The sequence below is a fragment of the Marmota flaviventris genome, chromosome 2 (assembly GCF_047511675.1).
Source record: "Marmota flaviventris isolate mMarFla1 chromosome 2, mMarFla1.hap1, whole genome shotgun sequence".
Taxonomy (NCBI): domain Eukaryota; kingdom Metazoa; phylum Chordata; class Mammalia; order Rodentia; family Sciuridae; genus Marmota; species Marmota flaviventris.
In genome coordinates this window covers 177142005-177161415 of record NC_092499.1, presented here as the reverse complement: position 1 = coordinate 177161415, position 19411 = coordinate 177142005, and the positions used below count along the sequence as shown (strand labels likewise).

Here is a 19411-nt window from a genome sequence, read left to right as displayed (position 1 = left end):
TGGGGTTGACTGTGTTCTTCCGGGCCTGAGTTAATGTGGTTAGGGGAAACTGTGGCAGACGTGGGTGGGTTTGGGCCTTCGATTTGGGGACTTCAAGAGAGGAATGAGACTTTGTTGAGAAGAAAGGTCTGAAAGAGCGGTGCAAGGTCTGAATGCGGACCTGGTGCCTGAGTTGGGAGCCTTGAAGGCGGACAGTGGAGTCAAGGTCCAAGCGGTGACAGGAAAGGATGGTATGGATAGGGCGCGCTGGGGGAGACAGTTCCAGAAGTGAGGTGTGAGTTTGGGGGCTGAAGAACAAACTTCCGGGCCAGGATGGGGGTCTCCGCGAGGGGCGTGGGCAGGGAAACACAGCTGAGGGTTGGAGAGGGCGCTGCGGGCGCAGGTGGGGGGCCCGGGGCGCGTGGAGAGCAAGTTCCGGCGCGCCGGCCGGGCGGGAGGCTCAGCTGGCCGGGCCAGCGGGGGGCAGCGGGGGAGGTTCGGCGCCCTTGACGCAGGCGGCCTCGCAGTGCTTGTGGAGGTAGGACTTGAGCGCGAAGCTCTTGTCGCACTGGCGGCAGCGGTAGTGCTTGAAGGCCGAGTGCGTCTGCATGTGCGCGCGCAGGTTGGAGCGGTCGGCGAAGGCCTTGCCGCAGTGCGCGCAGCCGAAAGGCTTCTCGCCGGTGTGCGAGCGCATGTGGCCCTGCAGCAGCCAGGGCCGGGAGAAGGCCTTGCCACACACGCCGCACTTGTGGCGCAGGTTGTGCGTGAGCACGTGCATGGCAAGCGCGGGCATGGACACGTACGCCTTGCCGCACGTCGGGCACTTGCGCGCCAGCTGGCTGTCCAGGCTGCGGTGCGTCTGCTTGTGGCGGCTCAGGTTCGACGACGTGGCGTACGTCTTGCCGCACTCGGCGCACGCGTGCCGGTGCCCGCCGCCCGCCGGCGCCCCCGTGCGCCCCGCGCGCTCCCCGGCGCTCCCGGCGTCCCCCGCGCCCGCCGCATCCCCGCCGCTCCCGCCCCGCCGCCGCCGCGAGCGCCCGTCCGAGATGAAGAAGGCGTCCATGGAGTAGCTGTCGGTCACGGCCGCCTCCCCGCGGAAGTAGCGCGCGGACAGGCTCGACTGCGGGCTTTCGGGGTCGCTGTACTCCTCCGGCGCCGCGGGCGGGTACGCGGGCTCGGCCGGCGCCAGTTCCAGGCCTGGCTTCTGGTCGCCATCGTAGCTGCTTGGGGGCAGGCAGTGCGGGACATAACCTGGAGGGGCGAGAAGTGAGAGGGATGTTGAGCCGGAGGTCCCGGGGGAAGGCTTTCCTCTTTGACCCTGTCCCTCCCGGCGTCCCCTAGCTCCGAGTCCCCGTGGCAGCACTTGGAGAATGATGGCCGCTTGTAAGACAGTGTCGCACGCTTTGAAGGTAGTTATTACACCCACTTTGCAGGTGAAGAAACTGAGGCAGAGACATTCAATCAGTCTAAACTAACAGCAGTGAGAGGTGGAGCCAAGTTTCAAACCCTGTGTTCTCTTTGTCCAAGAACATTCTGCTTTTCCAGTCCTATAACATCTATGGATTTCAGCTTTCCCACCCAAACATGGCGCATGCCTGTCACAGATACTCACCAGGCTGAAGTGGAAAATCACTTTCGCCCAGGAGTTCCAGGCCAGCCTGGAATTACAAGTTTCACTTAAAAACCTTCCAGCGTCGTTGGAAGGACCAAGTAAATGATGGCAGTGAAGGTGTCCTGTATGGAGCCCTAACTGTATGCCAGGCTCTGCCTTGATGCTTTACATACGTTAACTTATTTAATTGCCACAGGAAGTAGGTATTATTAGAGCCTCCATTTTACATGTAAGGAATTGAGAAAGAGAAAGCGCACACAATAATTGCTATATAAATGTTAGCTATTATAATTATGCCTTTTACTTGCTTGAAAAAGTGACTTTGCTGAAGACTGTTTAATTGTCTGCCTCCTGCTCTACGCTTTGAGCTTCCCAGGGCTGGATCTGTGCGAGCAGTGACTGGCTCCCAGTAGATGTGCCATGACTAGGTGTGGCATAGACCAATTGCACTCCTTTGAGACCCACTTCCTGGGGTTGCTGGAGGATTCACAGGGGGTCAAGTGTGTGGCATGTAATAGCTGTGGCACAGACGGAACCTCCTTGTGTTTGCTCCCAAACCTGCTCTGCCCTGCGCTCTAGAAGTCTTCCTGAGCCCCCATGACAGTCGCCTCCCCCTCCTCCTGCCCTTGGCTGGAGTTGGACCAGAAATCCTGTCTGTCACGTGTTTGAGTGACTGGTGGATGGGCAGGCTGGCTCTCCCCCAGGGGATTCCATAGGGTCTTCTGGAGGACAGGGGCCACCTCCGCTTGTTTCTGCCTCAGGTGGCCTTGCCTGGTCCAGCACCTTCCCTGGGCTCCCTGGAGGGTTTCTGGCAGACATTGAACAAACTTATGAGGTTCTGCAGCTGGGGAGTGGCAAATCCCATTGGACCCTCTGCATCTGACCCCTAAAATCTGTAACCGCCCCCTCTCCAGGGAGCAGATGGGAGCCTTGGGCTTTGGAATCCTGAGGCCCGATTCCTGTGACCTCCAGACTTCCGCTGGGCCTCTAGTCACGGGGCCTGGCTGACTCAGCCTTTAGGGTTTTGCCTCCTGTTTGGCATTTGGGTGGGCACGGGGCAAAGTCTCCCCGGCACTGAAGGTGAGGGTGTGCTCTTATCTTCCCCGTCCCTTCAGCAACTGGTACAGGTGGCTGTGGGCTGTGGCATGGGTGACTCAGGTGCAAGGTGCTCTGTGGTCAGAAGCCGGGTGGGGGCAGTGGTGGTGGCAGATTTTAATCCAAGGGGGAGGAGGAGCCCAGCTTCCACCTGCCTCTGGTGTGGAGGTTGTCCCACCTCCCATGCCAGGTAGTGGGTATCGCTTGGGACTAGGTTGAATGCTTGCCCGGCCCTCCAGACCCCCTCCTCCTCCTGAGTCCTCTTGCATGGTAATCACGGATGGTGGTGACAATAGTGACATTGACCGAGCACATGCTGGGTGCCAGGCTCTGGGCTGAGTGCTTCCTTCCCATCCCCGCCCAGGTCACCCCAACAGTCCTTATTTACACATAAGGAACCTGAGGTACAAGTGGCAGTGGTCCGTATGCCCAGGTGCACTGCTCCCCGTGAGGTCCTGCACCCCTGGAGGTCCTGAAGAAGGGTCTGTGACTCAGCTGCCACTTACCACGAGGGACCCAGCCAGTGGGCATTTGATAAGTTTTGAGGAATGAATGATAAAGACTTGCCCGGCAGCCCAGCAGGGTCTGCTGTAGGGAGGACAGGTCTGCATCTCACGTGGCCTGGGCCCTGAAAGGTGAGGACAACCTAGTTCCCCAACACAGATTCTAGCTGAGCGCCTTGGGCGAGTCCATCTTTCTGTGCTTTGGGTCTTTTTTCTGGAAATGACGAGAGTATGGGATCCACTCGGAAGCCGTGAATGATCATGTGACCCGGGCTTTGCACTGTTCTATTATTAAAGAAGAATGACATACTGGTAAAGAGCACGACTTTGGTGCCAGACTGCCTGGATTGAGTTCTGGCTTTACCATTCCCAGCTGTGTGACCTTGAACAAACGATTTGCCCTCTGTCTGCCTCTACATTTTCACTAAAGAGTCCCCCAGTGAACAAGCAATAAATGAATAATACCATCGCTTCAAGAACACTAACGTGTCACACATGAGTTCGTTCTCCTCTCCTGACCCTGCCATTTTACAGATGAGAACCCCAAGGCGCAAGGAAGTTAAGCAACATGCCTAGGGTCATGCAGCAGGAAGTCAGAGCCAGGATTGCAGCCCCTTGCCTGGCCCCCAGTGAACCCACAACACATGTCAGCCACAATGACAGTCTCCCCGGCTGCATGTCTGTGCTTCAGTTTTCTTGATGTACACTCTGATAAACCTGCTGATGCTCTCTGGGCCTCTGTTTCCTCCTCCAGAATGGGTCATTTCCTCCCTCCCATGCTAATGAGAAAACTTCTGGTACACAGGAACTTCTGAACCTTGGGGCCCTCACTAGAATGAGTGTGCTGCCCACGGCGCCCTCTGCTGGCAGATGGCAGCACTGCAACTCCTTACTCCTGATGCTGATGTCTTTCTATAGAACTAGGGGTGCCTCAGGATGGCCTTCAGGGCAGACCTGATTGCCCAGTGGCTGAGAAGTTTGACATGGGTTGGGGACATCATATGCAAGTTTGGTCATGTTAGAAGGTGCTTCTAACTTGCTTTGAGGCTGACCAGGTTGCTTATCCTCTCTGGGCTCGGTCTGTGGGAAGAAGGTTGGGATGCTCTAAAGACTTTCTGCATTGTGGATGAATCAGTCCCTCCACCATGCCCTGTGTCCTCTCCACTCCCTGCTCCTTCAACTCGACTTCATTTTTCTCAGATCCACAGACGTCTCCCTGCGTGTGCTTGGGCAAGTTCCTCAATCTCTGCTTCGTACGTCTGTATAAGGGAGTTCATAACAGGAGTGGATGAGTTAATGTGGGTAAAGTGCTTCGTACAAGGCCAGGCCCATAATAGCTAGCCTCTCAAGCTGCTAGGATCAATATTATTTCTACATTTGCTGGTGACATCCTAATCTGCCAGAGAATAGGAAATACACAGAGGTATCTCAGGCTGCTCTGTGACTGTGGGAAAGCCACTTCTCCTCTCTGGGCCTCAACCCTGGAAAATCCTTTAGGACACTCTAAACCATGTTCTCCCCCATGCATGGAATACAGACAGGTTTGGGGTTCTTTCTCTGTCTCAGGAGTGACTAGAGGGCTGAGCTGCCTGTCTCCTAGCTGCTAGGTTGAGACAGTTCCCTTTTGTTTGGGTCCTAATAGAGGCCCAGAAGAGCTGGGACTCAAAAGAAAGGAGACCTGGCTGTCACCCTAGTCCATGCATACAGAACCCTAGCTGTGAGACCCTTGGGCAAGTCATGCTGCCTCTTTGGACTGAAATTTCCCATTTGAGAGATGGTTACCTGATTTACACCTGTCATGTAGGGGCATGGGAAGGGCTCAGAAACACAGAGGTGTACACATGTGACCTGAGAATGACTTTGGTTTTTCCTGCCCAAGAGTCTTGATGTTTTAGACTGAAGATCAAGAATCCATTTATGGGGCTGTGGTTGTGGCTCAGTGGTAGAGAGCTTGCCTAACGTGTGAGGCCCTGGGTTCGATTCTTAGCACCACATATAAACAAATAAATGAATAAAGGTCCATCAATAACTAATAAAATTAAAAAAAAGAATCCATTTATATATATATATATATATATATATATATATATATATATATATATATATATATCTCCAAAGGAGTTCTGGAAAAGGAAATCTATGAAAATCAATGTGCTGGGTCCTCTGCAGACACTGTGTCATTCAGCTGGTCTGCCCCCTGGGTGGGAGTGGGGACCCGTAACAGATCCTGGGACCACCTGCCTTCTGGCTAGCACCAGCCCTCCCTGTGCACCATGCACCACGCTGTACTGCCCCAGAGGCCCAGGGAGGGCAGAGCCTGCTGGGGAGGGAAGGTGGTATCTCGCGGGGCGGTGGGGTGTTGGAATAGGGAGAAGCTGCTGTTCTAGAAAGTGCTCCAGCACCCTGTGAATTTTTGTAAATAATATTTAACAGTAATGACTCACAGTTATTGAGCACTTACTGTGTGCAGGGCTCCCTGCTAAGTGCTTCATGCACATGAGCTCAAGTTTAAGATAGGTCTTCCCAGGCCCTTGTGCCGAAGCCCAAGCCCAGAGAGGGCCCTTGACCTGCCTCAGGTCACACAGAACTTCTCACCAGAGTCAGGGTGGCCTCTTTTCCTAATGGAGCCAGTCCAGGGCTCCTTTCCCCAGTGTCTCCCTGCCTCCCAGGGTGCCAAGCTGCCTGAGGCAGTCTCAAGCCCCAGTCCCTCCCTGTCCTGATGGGCAGGAAAAGAGAGGGGCTCAGTGGGAGACGGCTTCCCAGGTGGCCTGGTTTCCTGAGGAGGCCTGGCCTGCGCTGGGGGGCTATGGGGGCTGCTGCATGGGTATATTTAGAGCTGCTTCTTGCTGTGCCAGGGCCTCGGGCCTCGAGAATTAGCTCCAGCCAGCTGAGCAGAAAGCCAGGTCTGTCAGCAGCAAAGCGGGATAAAAATAGTTTCTCCTGTCTGCTTGCAGAGCTGGGCACAGGGGCCGGTACCTCCCCCTCCCCTTGTTATAGCATCTTTGTTCCCGGTTCCCTGGGCGCTGGACCAGAAATGACACCCACCTCCTCCAAAGGCCTGGCAGCTGGTGCATCTGCCCACAGGGAGGGGTCCCTGGGTCTAGGGAGGCAGGCGCAACATGACCAGGGCTACGGGGCTGTTGCCCACTGACCCACACCCAGGGAGCTTCTAGAGAATTCCAGGACCCCTCCTCACATCCTCCCAACCTTCTGGTATTCCCCATACTCTGGTCTTTCCTGTGACCCAATTCCTGTGGCCCAGAGGGAGGTCCCTAGCTCTAAGGAACCCATAGGAAAGCCTTTCAAGGGGTCTGGAGATGGGAGTGAACCTCTCAAGGTCTCTGGGTGGAGGAGCAGCTTCCTCCGCCCCTGGGAGGGTCTCTGGCTAGCCTCTGCTGGGCCTCCTCTTGAGGATGGGTGTGTGGCAGTGCCCCACCTCTTCTGCAGGCCTCCTGCTTTCTGCCCTGCCCTCCCTCTGCCCCAGGAGGGTGCCTGGCGGGGCACTCCACACCCTTGCTACCCAGAGGCTGCCGGAACACTTTTCTCCAAGGGAAACTGCAGCTGGGGAGGAGGCCCAGAGGTCTAGGGCCTCACTGTGCCCAGCATCATCTCACTGTGATCCCGGAGAGCCTCCAGGCTGAGGGATCCCCAAAACACACGGGTGAAGCACCCACAGGAGAGGTGGGGGGGCAACACCTATGCTCTGGTGATTTGCGGCACCCTCGATGCCTAGTTTTGCCTCTGTTGGGTGCAGTGCACCCTCCCAGCCCTCCTGCCCTCTGCCCACTGTGTGTGTGTGGGGGGGTGGCGGGGGCTGGGCCTCGGGGATATCAACTGCTGGCTGTCATAAGGGACTCTGGGCACTCTCCTGATCTCCCTTCAGAATCACAGGCTGAGACTGTCCAAGGTGGGGCAGCTCAGTGTGGGCCTGCAGCATCTCCCTCGGAACCTCAGGCTTTGGTGGGGACCGTGGGCCCCTGATGTCCACAGTCCCACTGAACCCCGCTGGGTCATAAGAAAGTCAGACTTCCACGCCTCCAGAAAGAGCTGAGAGAGGTCACATTCAATTGCTCAATTCCGTGAGAGAGAAACTGAGGCTGGGGCAGGGAAGACTGGCTAAGGCCACCAAAGCTAAGACTAGACACAGTCAGGCGTGACAATGAATCTGGATATGACCCTGAACTGGAGATTGGACCTGGATCTTGATCCCAGACCCAAAAGGTTGACCTGGACCAATTCCTAGCCCTTGAAACTTGAACTTGGACATGGAGATTGCCCTGGATACCACACTTGTACCTGTAACTTCAGACCCTGGTCTTGGACCTAGACTTGGGGCCTGGTCCTTGACCTAGAGTTGGACATAGACACAGGACCTGGACCTCAGATCTGGTTTGGGATACTGGACCGGATGTTGGATCTGGGCTTCTGACAGGTCTTTCATCTGGACCTTAGATCTGGACCAAGATGAAGATGCCAGGGACCTGGTGGTTATAGAGGACTTTGGTGGCTCTGCTGTGTGTCCTCAGGTGCCTCCCCAGCCTACTCTGGGTTACCCCTGCCAGGGGATTGGGGCAGCCCTTTTGCATCCCTGTTCCCCACGTGGACTTCCTCAGGTAATGTGCAGTAACCGGGGCTCCTCAGCTTGGCTCCCAGGCCTGGCCTGGAGCGACAACTTGGCGCCATCGAGGGGAGTGAGAGGCAGCCGGTGCTGGTGTGATGTGGTCAGCGAGACAGACCCACGGTAGAAGCAGGAGCGCTCCTCGGCCTGCTGGGAGGCTTCCTGTGGCTGCAGAGGGCAGACAGCTGCGCTATTGGATTGGCATTGATCCTTCCTCTGCCTGGGTCAGGTGCGCTGAGAGGCTTTGGGGGTAGGGGAGAGCTGGGGTGCAGAAGGAGGGACCCTGACTCCCAGCTCGAGTTCAGAGTTCAGTGTGAGGGTGAGGCGGAAGTGGATGCTCTAGGAGACGTCCTTTTCAGGGGGTCGTGGAAACCACTGACACACAGTGTCATGAATGGCCGCCTTCTGGGGGTGGTGGAGGGCCCCACATCACCCTGGGGGGAGGGCTGGGCTGTGAGGAGGTTGGGCTTGGTGGAGGCGGAGGGAGGTGCTGTGGGGGTTAGGAGGATATGGGTTGCATCTCACAGGCAGACTGTGCTCAGAATCACCCAGGGGAAGAGAGAGGAAGCCAAGGGTCCTTGGGGGCAGGGGCAAGGGAGGAGCCGAGAGGCAGGGAGACAGGAGGCCTTGCATTGGAGGGGACACGGACGGTGGATCTTGCCCCCCCTCCTCAGGAACTCTGCAGAGACCCAGAGCTTTCTCCACTGGGGGCACGTCCCTTCCTATTTTGAGGTTCTGTGGGTTTGGGGGCATCCCGGAGCCCAGGTACACCTGCGGTGCCTTCTGCCCGGCCAGGAGGCGGAGGCTGGGGAGGCGGAGCAGGGCGGGCCTCAGGGTGTGCGCGCCTGTGCGCCTGTGTGGGAGGAACCTCCAGGAATTCTCTAGCAATCCCGGGGGCTCCTGGAGCTGGGGCACACCTCTTTAATTTGGGGTCCTGCATCTTTATCAGTTAGGGACCTGGGGTTCCTCTGACCTCCACTTTGACAGCTGCCCCCTACCCCCCCACACCCCAGTCGGTTCTCCTCCCACCAGCCTCATCCTGACCCTGCAGCCAGAGCTGCAGGAAAGGCTGGTAAGAGGATCTTTCTAATAACTGGAACTATCTCCAGCCCCAGCCCCAGGCCCTCCCCCTCCCTCCTCCCCCTCCCTTCTCCCCTCCCCCTCCTCCCTCCGCTCCTCTCCCCCTCCTTTCTCCTTGTTTACCCAGCACACTTACACACGCTGGGAGAGAAAAAAACGTCGGCTCAGCAATTTTTCACACTTCCCTCAACCGCTCAGCAAGGTTATTTCCGGCAGAGCAGAGACAACAGGGCCACCAGGAGCCAGCGGGGTCTCCAAGGACCCCCAGGACCCCCACCCCCACCCAGCCATGGAGCGACGGGGGCCTCACTGCCCAGTCTGGCCACACCCCAGGAAGGGAGATGCCCCTGAAAGCAGGATGAGGCGGACCCTGTGTTTCCCGGTCTTACCTAGTCTTGAGCCCCCCACCCCCGCTCCCGCCCCCACACTGACTGTCCCTAGCAGACACAGCTGAGGCGGCCAGGTCAGAGTGCCTGTCCTCACTGTGGGCAGCCTGCTGAGACTAAGAAACTAAGAAAAATGCCGGGTTGCAGAAACTCTGCCACCCTCAGCCAGGGGCATATGTTCCCAGAGCCCCAAGGGAACCTGACAATGGCCTCCCAGCATTTGGTTAGGTCCTTGTCCAGGTGTCTATAGTGTCTCTCACAACCACACTTGACCTTCACAGAAGCTGAGCTCGTCTAAGTTGGAAGGATGTTTAGTGCATGACATCCAAACCCTTTCACTGCCGGGGAGGCTGAGAACCAGAAAAGGGAAGACACTTGCCCAAGGTCACACAGCAGGTGAGAGACCTAGAGTCCAGGCCCCCCGTGTTTCAGGCTAGGCTATCTGGCCAGTCTAAGGATTCCCCAGAGGCCAGTGAGTTGGTATGGAGTCCTTTGGGGGAAAGGGGTTCAAAGATAAGGGGTTCTGGGGTGTCAAACCTGCTGGAATCTGCAGTTATACCACTGTCCCACCCTGATTCCTACACTCACTTGGGGGTTCCTTTCAAAACCTGTTTGGACTGAATTCAAGGCCAGGCATTCTCCAAGGAACAGCCCACAGTTTTGGCTCTGCGTGGGAAATTCTCTGAGCTTCTCTGGGTTTCCTCAGCTGGCATAGGGGTAGGACCAAGGGGACCTCAGTGGGAGGGATCCCGGAGCTTTGTGTCACCCCCTAAGGGATCCATATTCATCTTGCAGATATTTCCAATTCTCCCAGCTCCCTGTACATACTCCCCAGCCTTGGCATGGCCCCAGGTCCACCCTCTGTCCTACCAGCCTCAGCCCAGCCATGTCCCTCAGCTTCTGCCTGCCACCCCATGGAGCCCAGGGCCAAGAGAAGAGGAGAGTAGAATAAGGGGTGTGTGGCTAAAGAGAAGGGGGGTGTGTAGGGTAGCTGGGGGAGCCCAGGGGCTGGGGGGCTGAAGCTGTGTCCTTGATCACTCCCTAACTTCTTTGACCTTGGTGAGGTCACAAGGCCCTTTGCCCAGCACCCTCTCTCTACCTGGCTTGGCAAAGTGTGGGAACATGAGCAAAGTGCTTGGAATCCCGAGGCAGGGGGCCCCCACCCTCCAGGATGCCTGTCTTTGCCATCTCAGCATCCCTCATCCCTAGCCCTTTCTTCTCTCTCTCTCTCTCTCTCTCTCTCTCTCTCTCTCTCTCTCTCTCTCATACACACACATGCACATACACACACCCCCCAAAGCTGATGCCACACTTGATGTCAGATCTGTCACTACCAAAGTGACTCCTCCTCTCCAGACACCTGCCCCTGGGGGGACCATCAGAGGGGAGGCCTTTTGTGATCCCCTTGATGGAGATGGGGGCCCACAGAAACAGTCTCCTCCCTAGCCTCCAGAGATCACCCCCTCTGCAGCCTGGATGACCTCTCTCATCTCCCAAACCCTTGTCCCTGCGGGAACTTGCTCTAAGAAGGGGTGGGGGTGGGGCAGGCAGCGGGGGAGGCTCACGGGGAGCAGCCGGGTTGGCTCTGGAGGGGGCAAGAAGCTGGCGATGGGGAAGGAGTGCAGCTCAGGGGACCAGGAACCACTTTGGGGGAACCCCTCCCAGAAATCCCCTCTTCTTTGCAGTCCCTAGGACAGCCCAGCCTTTGGCAGGCGTGTGGCTGAGGGTAACAAAAGAGTTATTTAGAGAGTGGGTCTGAGAGCCCTCGCCGGGCATCACCAGGGGGAGCAGGTTTGAAGGAAGGGGGTGCATCCAGCCACCCCCAGGGAGCCAACCCCACCGGGAGCGGGCAGCCAGCTGTCCTCCGTCCTCCCACGGGAGGGGGTGCCCTCAAACTGCCCTGTGCAGGAGCCCCCCAGCACCGGCCCTCCTGAGCTCCCTGTCTGTCCGCAGTCTCCCATCGGTCCCCTCACTCCAGCCCCGTTCCAGGGCCACAACTTTCAAAGTCCCGGCTGGCGCGTGGCTGTGGGATGGGCCGACCCTGTGACTTTCCCTTTGTACGACCTGGCCCCAGCCCCGCCCGCCCGGCCCTCGGCGAGTCCGGGAGGCGCTGGCGGCCGGAGCGATCTCCTCCCGGGGTTCCCTGCCGCGCGCACCCCTCCTCGCGTCCAAGTTGGGGAGGGCCGAGCTCCCTCGCCTCTCCCCGCCCCCGCCCGGTCCCACTCACCGTTGTCCCCGGGCGGCCCCCGGGCGCCGGGCAGCACGTAGGCAGTCTCCAAGGGGTGGTAGGTGGGGGCCGGCCCCCCGCTGCACTGGAAGCTGTCCCCTTTGATCTTCTTCACCAGGAAGGAGCGCGGCATGGCGCAACTGGCGGGGGGCTCGGCGGGGGGCACTGGCGCGGGCCCGGTGGGGGGAGGCGGCCAGCGGGCGCGATTGGCTGTCCGCGCGGGTTTCAGCACTGGACAGCTCCCGGCGGGCGGGCGGGCGGCGCTCGGAGCCGGCCCCGGTGGCGGCGGCCCCGGCTCGGCTCGGGCTCCCGCTCGGGCTCGGCGGCGGCGGCGTGCAGACAGGCGGTCGCTGGAGCTGTGCTCAGCACTCCGGCTGCCGGCTTTATATGGGACGCAGGCTGGAGGAGATCAGGTGGTCCCCTAGCAATGGAACTGTTCAGCGCTCTAATCCATCAAATGTCCCCCAGGACAATCGCTCCGCACACGTTCCCCCGAACCGGCGGCGGTGGGGGCAGGCCAGGCGCGGGGAACGGCGAGCAGGCAGGAGGGAGAAAGTGAGGGCGAGAAAGGCGCAGAGACGGAGAAAGGGGAGTGTGTGTGTGTGTGTGTGTGTGTGTGTGTGAGAGAGAGAGAGAGAGAGAGAGAGAGAGAGAGAGAGAGAAACATGCAGAGAAAGAGAGATGCACGCAGAGGGGCCAAGATAAGGACAAAAAGACACCAGCGACAAACAGGGAGAAGAAAGAGCCTGAGAAAGTGGCCGCGCACACTCCCGCACCCACAGGAGGAAGGGAGATCCAGGCACACAAAAAGGGAGCCCCCCGGGAGGCAAAGAAAGGGAAAGAAAAGTGAGAGGGAGAAACTGAGGGGCACAGAGGGGGAGCAGTCCTGAGCGGGCGGGGTCAGGAACATGGGGACACGGGGAAGGGGGCGCAAAGAAAAGAGTGAGTCCCCGGCAGCCGCCCTCCTGCCTGCAGTGTGCTCCCTCTGCCCCAGTTCTGAAGTGGCCAGTGTGGACCCCCAGTTTTAACTAGAGGAAGTCGCCCCACTCCCCGCTCGGGCGCCTGCTGGAGCCTCCTATTGGGTTTGGGGCTCAACTTTCTTCTCCCAGAACTGGTGGGGGGAGCGAGTCCCCCAGGCCGATGCTCAGCCCGTCCTGTTCCGGTGCCTCACTCAGGCGAGCGCTGCCAGAGGAAGTGAAAATCGTCCAGTAATTAATTTCCCTGCTGCCGGGGGGTGGTGGTTTTGACACATCCGAGGCTGTGTCTTTCCCTGAAGCGGGGAGCAGACAATAGAGACACGTGGACTGGGAAGGGAGAGGGGGGAAGGGAGGGGGAGCGGGACTCCTGCTGGAACTCTGCAGGTCAGCTCCTTTGTCTCTGGAAGGATCTGAGAAGACCCCCCCCCCCACAATCCAAACCAAACCTAGGGGAGGGGGGGTGCCTTGGCAGGACTAAGGAGCAGGAGAACTCAGTCCCTTACCAGAGGATGCTGGGCAGAGCCCCAGGGTGGTGGGCCAGACTCACCAAGTGTGGGATGGTCAGTGCCCAAGAGTCCCAGAATCAGACTCTAGGGATGCCAGGCTCTCTCTGGTCGCCAGCATTCTGTTGATGGTGGCAAGGCTGATGGAGTAGGGATGTCCTTTGGGGACTGTGTCATCCAATACCAACTAGGAGTGTAAGACCCAGAGAGGGCAAGGAGGTGCCTGAGGTCACACAGTGAGTCAGCAGCAATTTCCAGAGACCTCAATGTCTTCTGGGCACCCCTGAATCAAGGACTTATCACAGTCTTTGAATGGTGGCTTAGAAATTTCAGAATCAATTTTGGACCCCTGATCTTGCCAGGGCTCTGTAAAATCTGGGAGTCTCTGATCATCTTCCTAGTCATATTGTTTTGCCCCCTGGGGTTTTTTGTAACCTTGGTCACCAAGGGGTCCACAGCCCTGGACGCCTGGCACACCACTATATTCCCACTCCAGCCCCGGAGCCTGCTTCTGGTCCTTCCGCCTCTGCCTCCACACTATCCCCTTGAGGCCTGATCCTTCCCTCCCTGTTATCCCAGGAAACTCCTGATGGTCGCCAGGCCTTGGCTGAGGCAGGATTTCTGGCCAGGAGCTGTCCCTGCCTGCCTTCACCATAGACCAAGCCACCTTGCCCACCAGCCCCTGAGTTCCTGAGCAGGAGGACTCGGTCGTGTGTGTGCCTTGGCACACCCTCAGCCGTGTGTACTGAGCTCTCCTGCCTACTAGCTCTGGAGCCTTGGGCAACTGCTCTGTGTGTTGGTCCCTCCGTTTATAAAATGGGAACAATACCTGTTGCTGCCTCCTTGGGGTCATTGGGAGGACTACAAGCGTTGCTGTGTACAAGGGACTTGGCATGTAGTAGGTGCTCAGTGCGCTGGGATTTCGTGTGTGACACTGCCCGCAGCATCCAGCATTCACCCATCCCGTGTTTGTGGGATTCTGTGAAATCAGAGTCAACTAGACAGCCCGGGCCCTGCGGCCTTGGAGCTGGCAACCCAGGGAGAGCGGATGGACACTAAGAAGGGAGAGGAAACACTCAGGCCTGTGCTGCTCTTCCCAGGGACCAGGCAGCGCTGTGAGGAACAGCCCAGGGCGAGATAAAGGAGGGTGATGGCGCCTTCAGACGTGGCGCCGGCAAGTCTCCTGGGGGGAGGGCCACTTGAGCAGGCCACAGAGGAGCTCCAGGAGGAGTCTTCAAAGTTCAAAGGCAGGAATGAGCGTGGCCAGGTGAGGAATAGCCCGAGGTGGAAGGAGATGAGGCCCAGCGGCTGGCAGGCCGGAAGCGAGGGTGTCCACTGCACCCTGACTGAGTGGATGGGTGGGAGAGGGTGGTGGGGAGGTGCAGCCTACAACCCGGGGCCATTGTTGGAGAATAACTTTCTGCTCCTGCAGGGAGGTGGCTGCTTGGTTATTCGGTTGTTGACTGTTATTTATGGTGTAGCCATGTTTTTGTTTGGATTTTGTACCAAGCATTGAACCCAGGGGTGCTTTTACCATGGAGCCCCAACCCCAGCTCTTGTTTATACTTTATTTACAGACAGGGTCTCACTGAGTTGCTTTTAGGGCCTCGCTAAGTGGCTTAGGCTGGCTTTGAACTCGCCATCCTCCTGCCTCAGCCTCCCGAGCTGCTAGGATGACAGGCGTGTGCCCCTGCGCCCGGCATATTTTGGGTTTTGTGCTGGGTACTGTCCTCTACCAGGGCCTTCTCCACTGGGGATAAAGAAGACAGCTGCTGCCGGGGAGCTCACCTCTGCCCTCCTGAGGAAGACTTCAACTTGGAGGGGTGCACAATGGCTGCCATCGCCTCATCACTAGGTCACCAAAGAAGGGCCTTCTGTCCCCTGAGCCTCCCCCCCCCCCCACATCAGCTTACGAGTTTCGGAAAGTCTTCTGTTTGAATTCATCTCTCCAAGTCACATCAAAGAAGGAAATAACTTTATTCCCAAGAAAGTTTGCTGCAGCCTCGGAAATTAGAATAAAACCCCAAGCTGCAGGAAGTGGGCAGAGGGTTGGGAAGAAAACATCCACTCGGTGGAATATTCCATCACTATTAAAATTATCATTAAAAGTTATCAAAAAGTTATTATTACAGGGCATAAAATCTCGTGGAATTATGTGCAGTGGAGGGTGAAGAACCCAGAAATCTCTTACAGCATGTCCCCAACTACAGACCAAAATAAAAAACAACATGCCCGGCAAAGTGGAGGGCTGGGGGCCGGGGAAGTAGCGCAGTTGGTAGAGTGCTTCCCCCATGCCCAAGGCCCTGGGTTCAAACCCCAGCACCCCACACACAAAAATAAAATAAAGTGAAGGGCTTGAGGACCGTGCAGGGGCCTCCTCCTCTTCTTTTTATATTATCCCCAAAGTCTATAAAGTATTTCAGCTCAGCAAACACTTGCTCACTATCTATTTACTTCCCGATGAAAGAAATGATGAAGTTCAGTAAAAACGTGCAGGATACTCATGATCCCTTCTTCTGCCTTGGAGAAGACAGCTGGTGGCAACCATTAATGCTACACCAGGGACATGCCAAGCCACAGCTCCAGCCAGGCACTGTGCTAAGCACTGGTCTCTAGGAGAAGCTGGACTTGCCTTGGGCTTTTATTTTTTATTTTTGACAGTGGTGGGGAATCAAACCCAGGGGGGCTTAACCACTGAGCACATTCCCAGCCCTATTTTATATTTTACTCAGCGACAGGGTCTCACTGAGTTGCTTAGGGCCTCGCTAAGTTGCTGAGGCTGGCTTTGAACTTGCAATCCTCCTGCCTCAGCCTCCTGAGTCTCTGGGTTGCCTGCCCGAGGCCTTAGTTCAAGGGACCTGGGCTTCATTTATTTTCAATTCAAATTCCTGCCCTAGCATGTCCCAGCTGTGTGATTCTCGGGCTCCAGTTTTCTCTTCTGTAAAGTGGGTGTCGACCTAGAGTCTGCCTCCCAAGCTTGCGGTAATGACTGGGTGGTGCTGTTGAGAATGTGGCCTGGCTCAGGGTGACGTGACTGGGTGACTCGCCGACTCTGATGATTATGCATCTCCACCCTTCTCGATGGCGTCCAGGGAGAAGGTTTTATTATCGGCCTGTTCTACACACAAGGGGGAAGTGACCGGCTTCAGGCCTCTTGGTCACTGAGCAGAGGAGCCGGGGAGGGTCCCACATCCAGGCCCCCTGGCTGCCTCCTCGGGAGGTCCAGCCTCAGTAAGAGGGCCTAGCTGGGGGCTGCCCTACCCAGCCCGCTCTGGTACTCTCCAGATCTCAACCCTGCTCATCAGGAGGGAGGGCACCTCCCAGGATCTGGGTGTGAGTCTCAGGGCTGTGCGACCCTCTGTGGCCGGCAGAGCTGATCTGAGCCTCCCCTGCACGTGTGGAAGGAGAGGCTGGCGCCCCCTGCGCTTCTGAGGCTGCCTCTAGGGTGGGAGGAAGGAGCGCTGCTGGACCCAGGGACCCACCCCTGCCCGGCTGCGCTCCCTCTGCCCTCCTGCTGGGCCAGCTTCTTGTCTGCCGAGTGGGGAATGGGACCCGATGGTCCCTGAGCTGCTGTCCAGAGCTGATAATGGAATTCTGTACGAATTCCAAGGAGGAGAGTGGCCACAAATGCATCCGCTCCCGGCTGACGGGGCTCTTTCTCGGTAAGCCTCACTTACTCTGCCCTGTTTCTCGGTGTATTTTTTTTTTCTAGACCCTTCTCCTCTGAGCCAAAGGAAAGAAGGCCGAAGGAGAAGGAGGCTGGGCCCATTTCTCAGCTCCAGGGTCACAGAGATGGGCAGCCCCAGGCCCGGGTGGGTCCCCTGCAATCTGCTAAGTGCTGCCTTCTTTCTTTCTTGGGGATGATAGCCAGGAACAAAGGAGGGGAGTCTTCGTCTGGGGTGCAGAGCCACACCAGGAAGCCAGGGGTGGAAGAAGGGCAGCTGGGGTGGGGGAGTGGCAGGCCGTGGCACCAATCAGGGAGTCTTGGCCAGCCTGACGGGGCCCGCCTTCCACTAGGGGAGCCCCACCCGGGCAGACAGGCCAGACCTGGTCCTTGACTGCACTCTGTGGTTAGCCAGGGTGCCCTGGTGGGTAGTGAAGGTGGCTCAGCTGGAGGACGTCTGTGACCGCAGTCCAGAGGAGACCCCAGTGCCCCTCCCTGTGGATGCCACATGTCTTCCATTACTCATTTAACAAACGTGGAGTTCTGGGCCACGCGCCAGGTGCAGGTCTGTGCGCCTCACAGAGATCACCTAATCACTCCTCACACCCACCTTCTGAGGCAGACGCTGCTGTGGGTCCCATTTTACGGAGTGGGAAACTGAGCCTGCACGGGTCCTGTGGCTCACCCGAGGTTTCCCAGGCAGCGGGCTGCCAGCCACCAGTCCAACCTGGCAGTCTGCTCCCCAGGCGGTACCCGCACGTCTCTGCCACCCGTCTCCTCTCCAGCCACAAGGCCCTGGCAGAGATTCCTGGGGACTTTTCCATTTTCATTTCTTATTGGCTCAGGGCCTTGCAGCCTGCACAGACTTGGGGGTGGCTGAGGACAAGGCAGGTCCCAGCCCCACCTGAAGCCCCTTCTCTGCTCTCTCTAACTCTCCCACCTCATCCAGCTGGGCCCGGTGGCCCATGTCTGTAATCCCAGTGACTCGGGAGGCTGAGGTAGGAGGATTGCAAGTTTGAGGCCAGTCTGACCAATTAAGTAAGATTCTAAGCCTCAGAATAAAAAGGGCTGGGATGGGGCTCAGTGGTACAGCACCCCTGGGCACTCTACCCCGTACCTCCTCAGCCACCAGGCCTCTGCGGGTGCTGTCCCCACTGCCCCCACTCTTCCTTCCCTTCCTCCCTAGTTAGCTCCTCTCCCATCACCTCCCTGCCTGACCCCAGAAACTAGCCCAGGGCGGGTGATTTGGGAAGGAGCATGTCTCAAGGTCTCTCTGGATCATAATGCCGACTTATTGAGCACTTACGAGCCAGGCAGCGAGTCCAAGCCTTTATATCCTTTCTCACTCTATCATCCTAACAGCCTGCAGGGTGGAAGTCCAGGGCCCAGAGAGGCAGAGTGGCTTCCTCAAGAAGACCCAGCCATGACCTGGTCCTTGACTGCGCTCAGTCGTTAGCAAGGTGTCCTGGTGGATAGTGAAGTATTTAGGTGGGGCTGTCTGTCTACAGAGCCCTGATCTTAAACCATGAGTCCCTCTCTCTAGGTGACCCAGACCTCCTCAGTGCTGGGTGAATAGTAGTTGCTCAGTAAATACACACAAAACCCTAACGAGTAAAAACTTCCCCACTCACTACACACTCCTTTGTCCGGCGCCAGGTTGATTTGTCAACCCTTGAGTTTTCCCTCTGCTTTGGGGCTGACCGAGTCCCCACTTTGACTGCCACAGAGATTGGTATTTCCCCCACTAAAGTGTCACCTTCAAAGCTGGAGATTTTCCTGAACAGGCGAATTCCTGTCTCTGAAAAGGCTGCATCTTAAGCAGCTCCCTGAAACCTCTGGGACCCACTGGCTGGTGGGAATCTGATCACCAGGTTCCCTGCGGGGCCAGGGGACTTGGGACAAGCTCCCATACACGAGCTCCATATTCAAGCAAGTGAGGTAGCTCAGAGTTAAGGCCAAGGTGATCCTGAGCCAAATTTTGACCCAACTCTGCCTCTGGGAACTGTGAGACTTTGGCTGGGTCACTTTGCCTCTCTGTTTCACCTCTGTAGACTGAAGTCAGTGCCAGCACCTGCTCAATAGGACTCCAAGCGGCTTGGAGAAGAGCCATTCTGCCGTGAATGAGGATGTCGCCTGCACAGCCTCAGATACATGGGCTGCGTACCCTCCCCTCCATTGACACTGGGGAAACTGAGGCAAGGGACAGGGAAGTGCCTTCCTTTTGACATTCGGCTCGCTCACCTCCTGGGGGCCTCTGCCGCCTCCCTCCCTTCCCCACCAGCCGAGCCCAGAGCCACCCCTGGCAGATGCTGCGGCGGCTGTTGTAGCTGCAGAGCGGGCGCTGCGGCTCCCAGGGCTCCTGGCACCGAGGAAGCGCCCGCTCCGCACCCCGGCTCTCCTCCTGCCTCTGCTCGGGCACCAGCTGGGAACCATCAGCTGGCCCGCGTGCTTGGAGGCAGGGGACTATCGATATTGACCTATGCTGACCTCAGACTCGTGGGTGGAGGGGCTCCTGAGGCGCCAGAGCCCTCCACGCTCCCCTTCCGCCCCCTCCTGCTCACCCAGCCGCAGAAGCCAGGGGCCCCCCGGGGTGAGATGCTCGCCCATCTGGCTGGACTCCTGCTCTGCCCCCTACCGACAGGCTGTCCCCTGGGCAGGCTGCTGATCCCGGGGGACCTCACTTTCTTCAGTTCTCAGGGATGTTGGGACTATTGGCAGCTACAGGGCAGGCAGGAGATGAGAGGTGCTTGCATACAGTTGGTGCTTA

General features: G+C 57.8%; 1 protein-coding gene across 1 annotated transcript; it reads right to left on the bottom strand.

Moving 5' to 3' along the window:
* Window positions 1–439: 439 nt before the first annotated feature.
* Window positions 440–11633, bottom strand: Scrt2 (scratch family transcriptional repressor 2). The gene is made up of 2 exons (XM_027945096.2): window positions 11501–11633; window positions 440–1230 (listed from the first exon to the last, which is right to left on the bottom strand). The coding sequence occupies exons 1-2, from the start codon at window positions 11631–11633 to the stop codon at window positions 440–442; spliced, it is 924 nt and encodes a 307-aa protein (XP_027800897.1).
* Between the last annotated feature and the right edge of the window lie 7778 nt (window positions 11634–19411).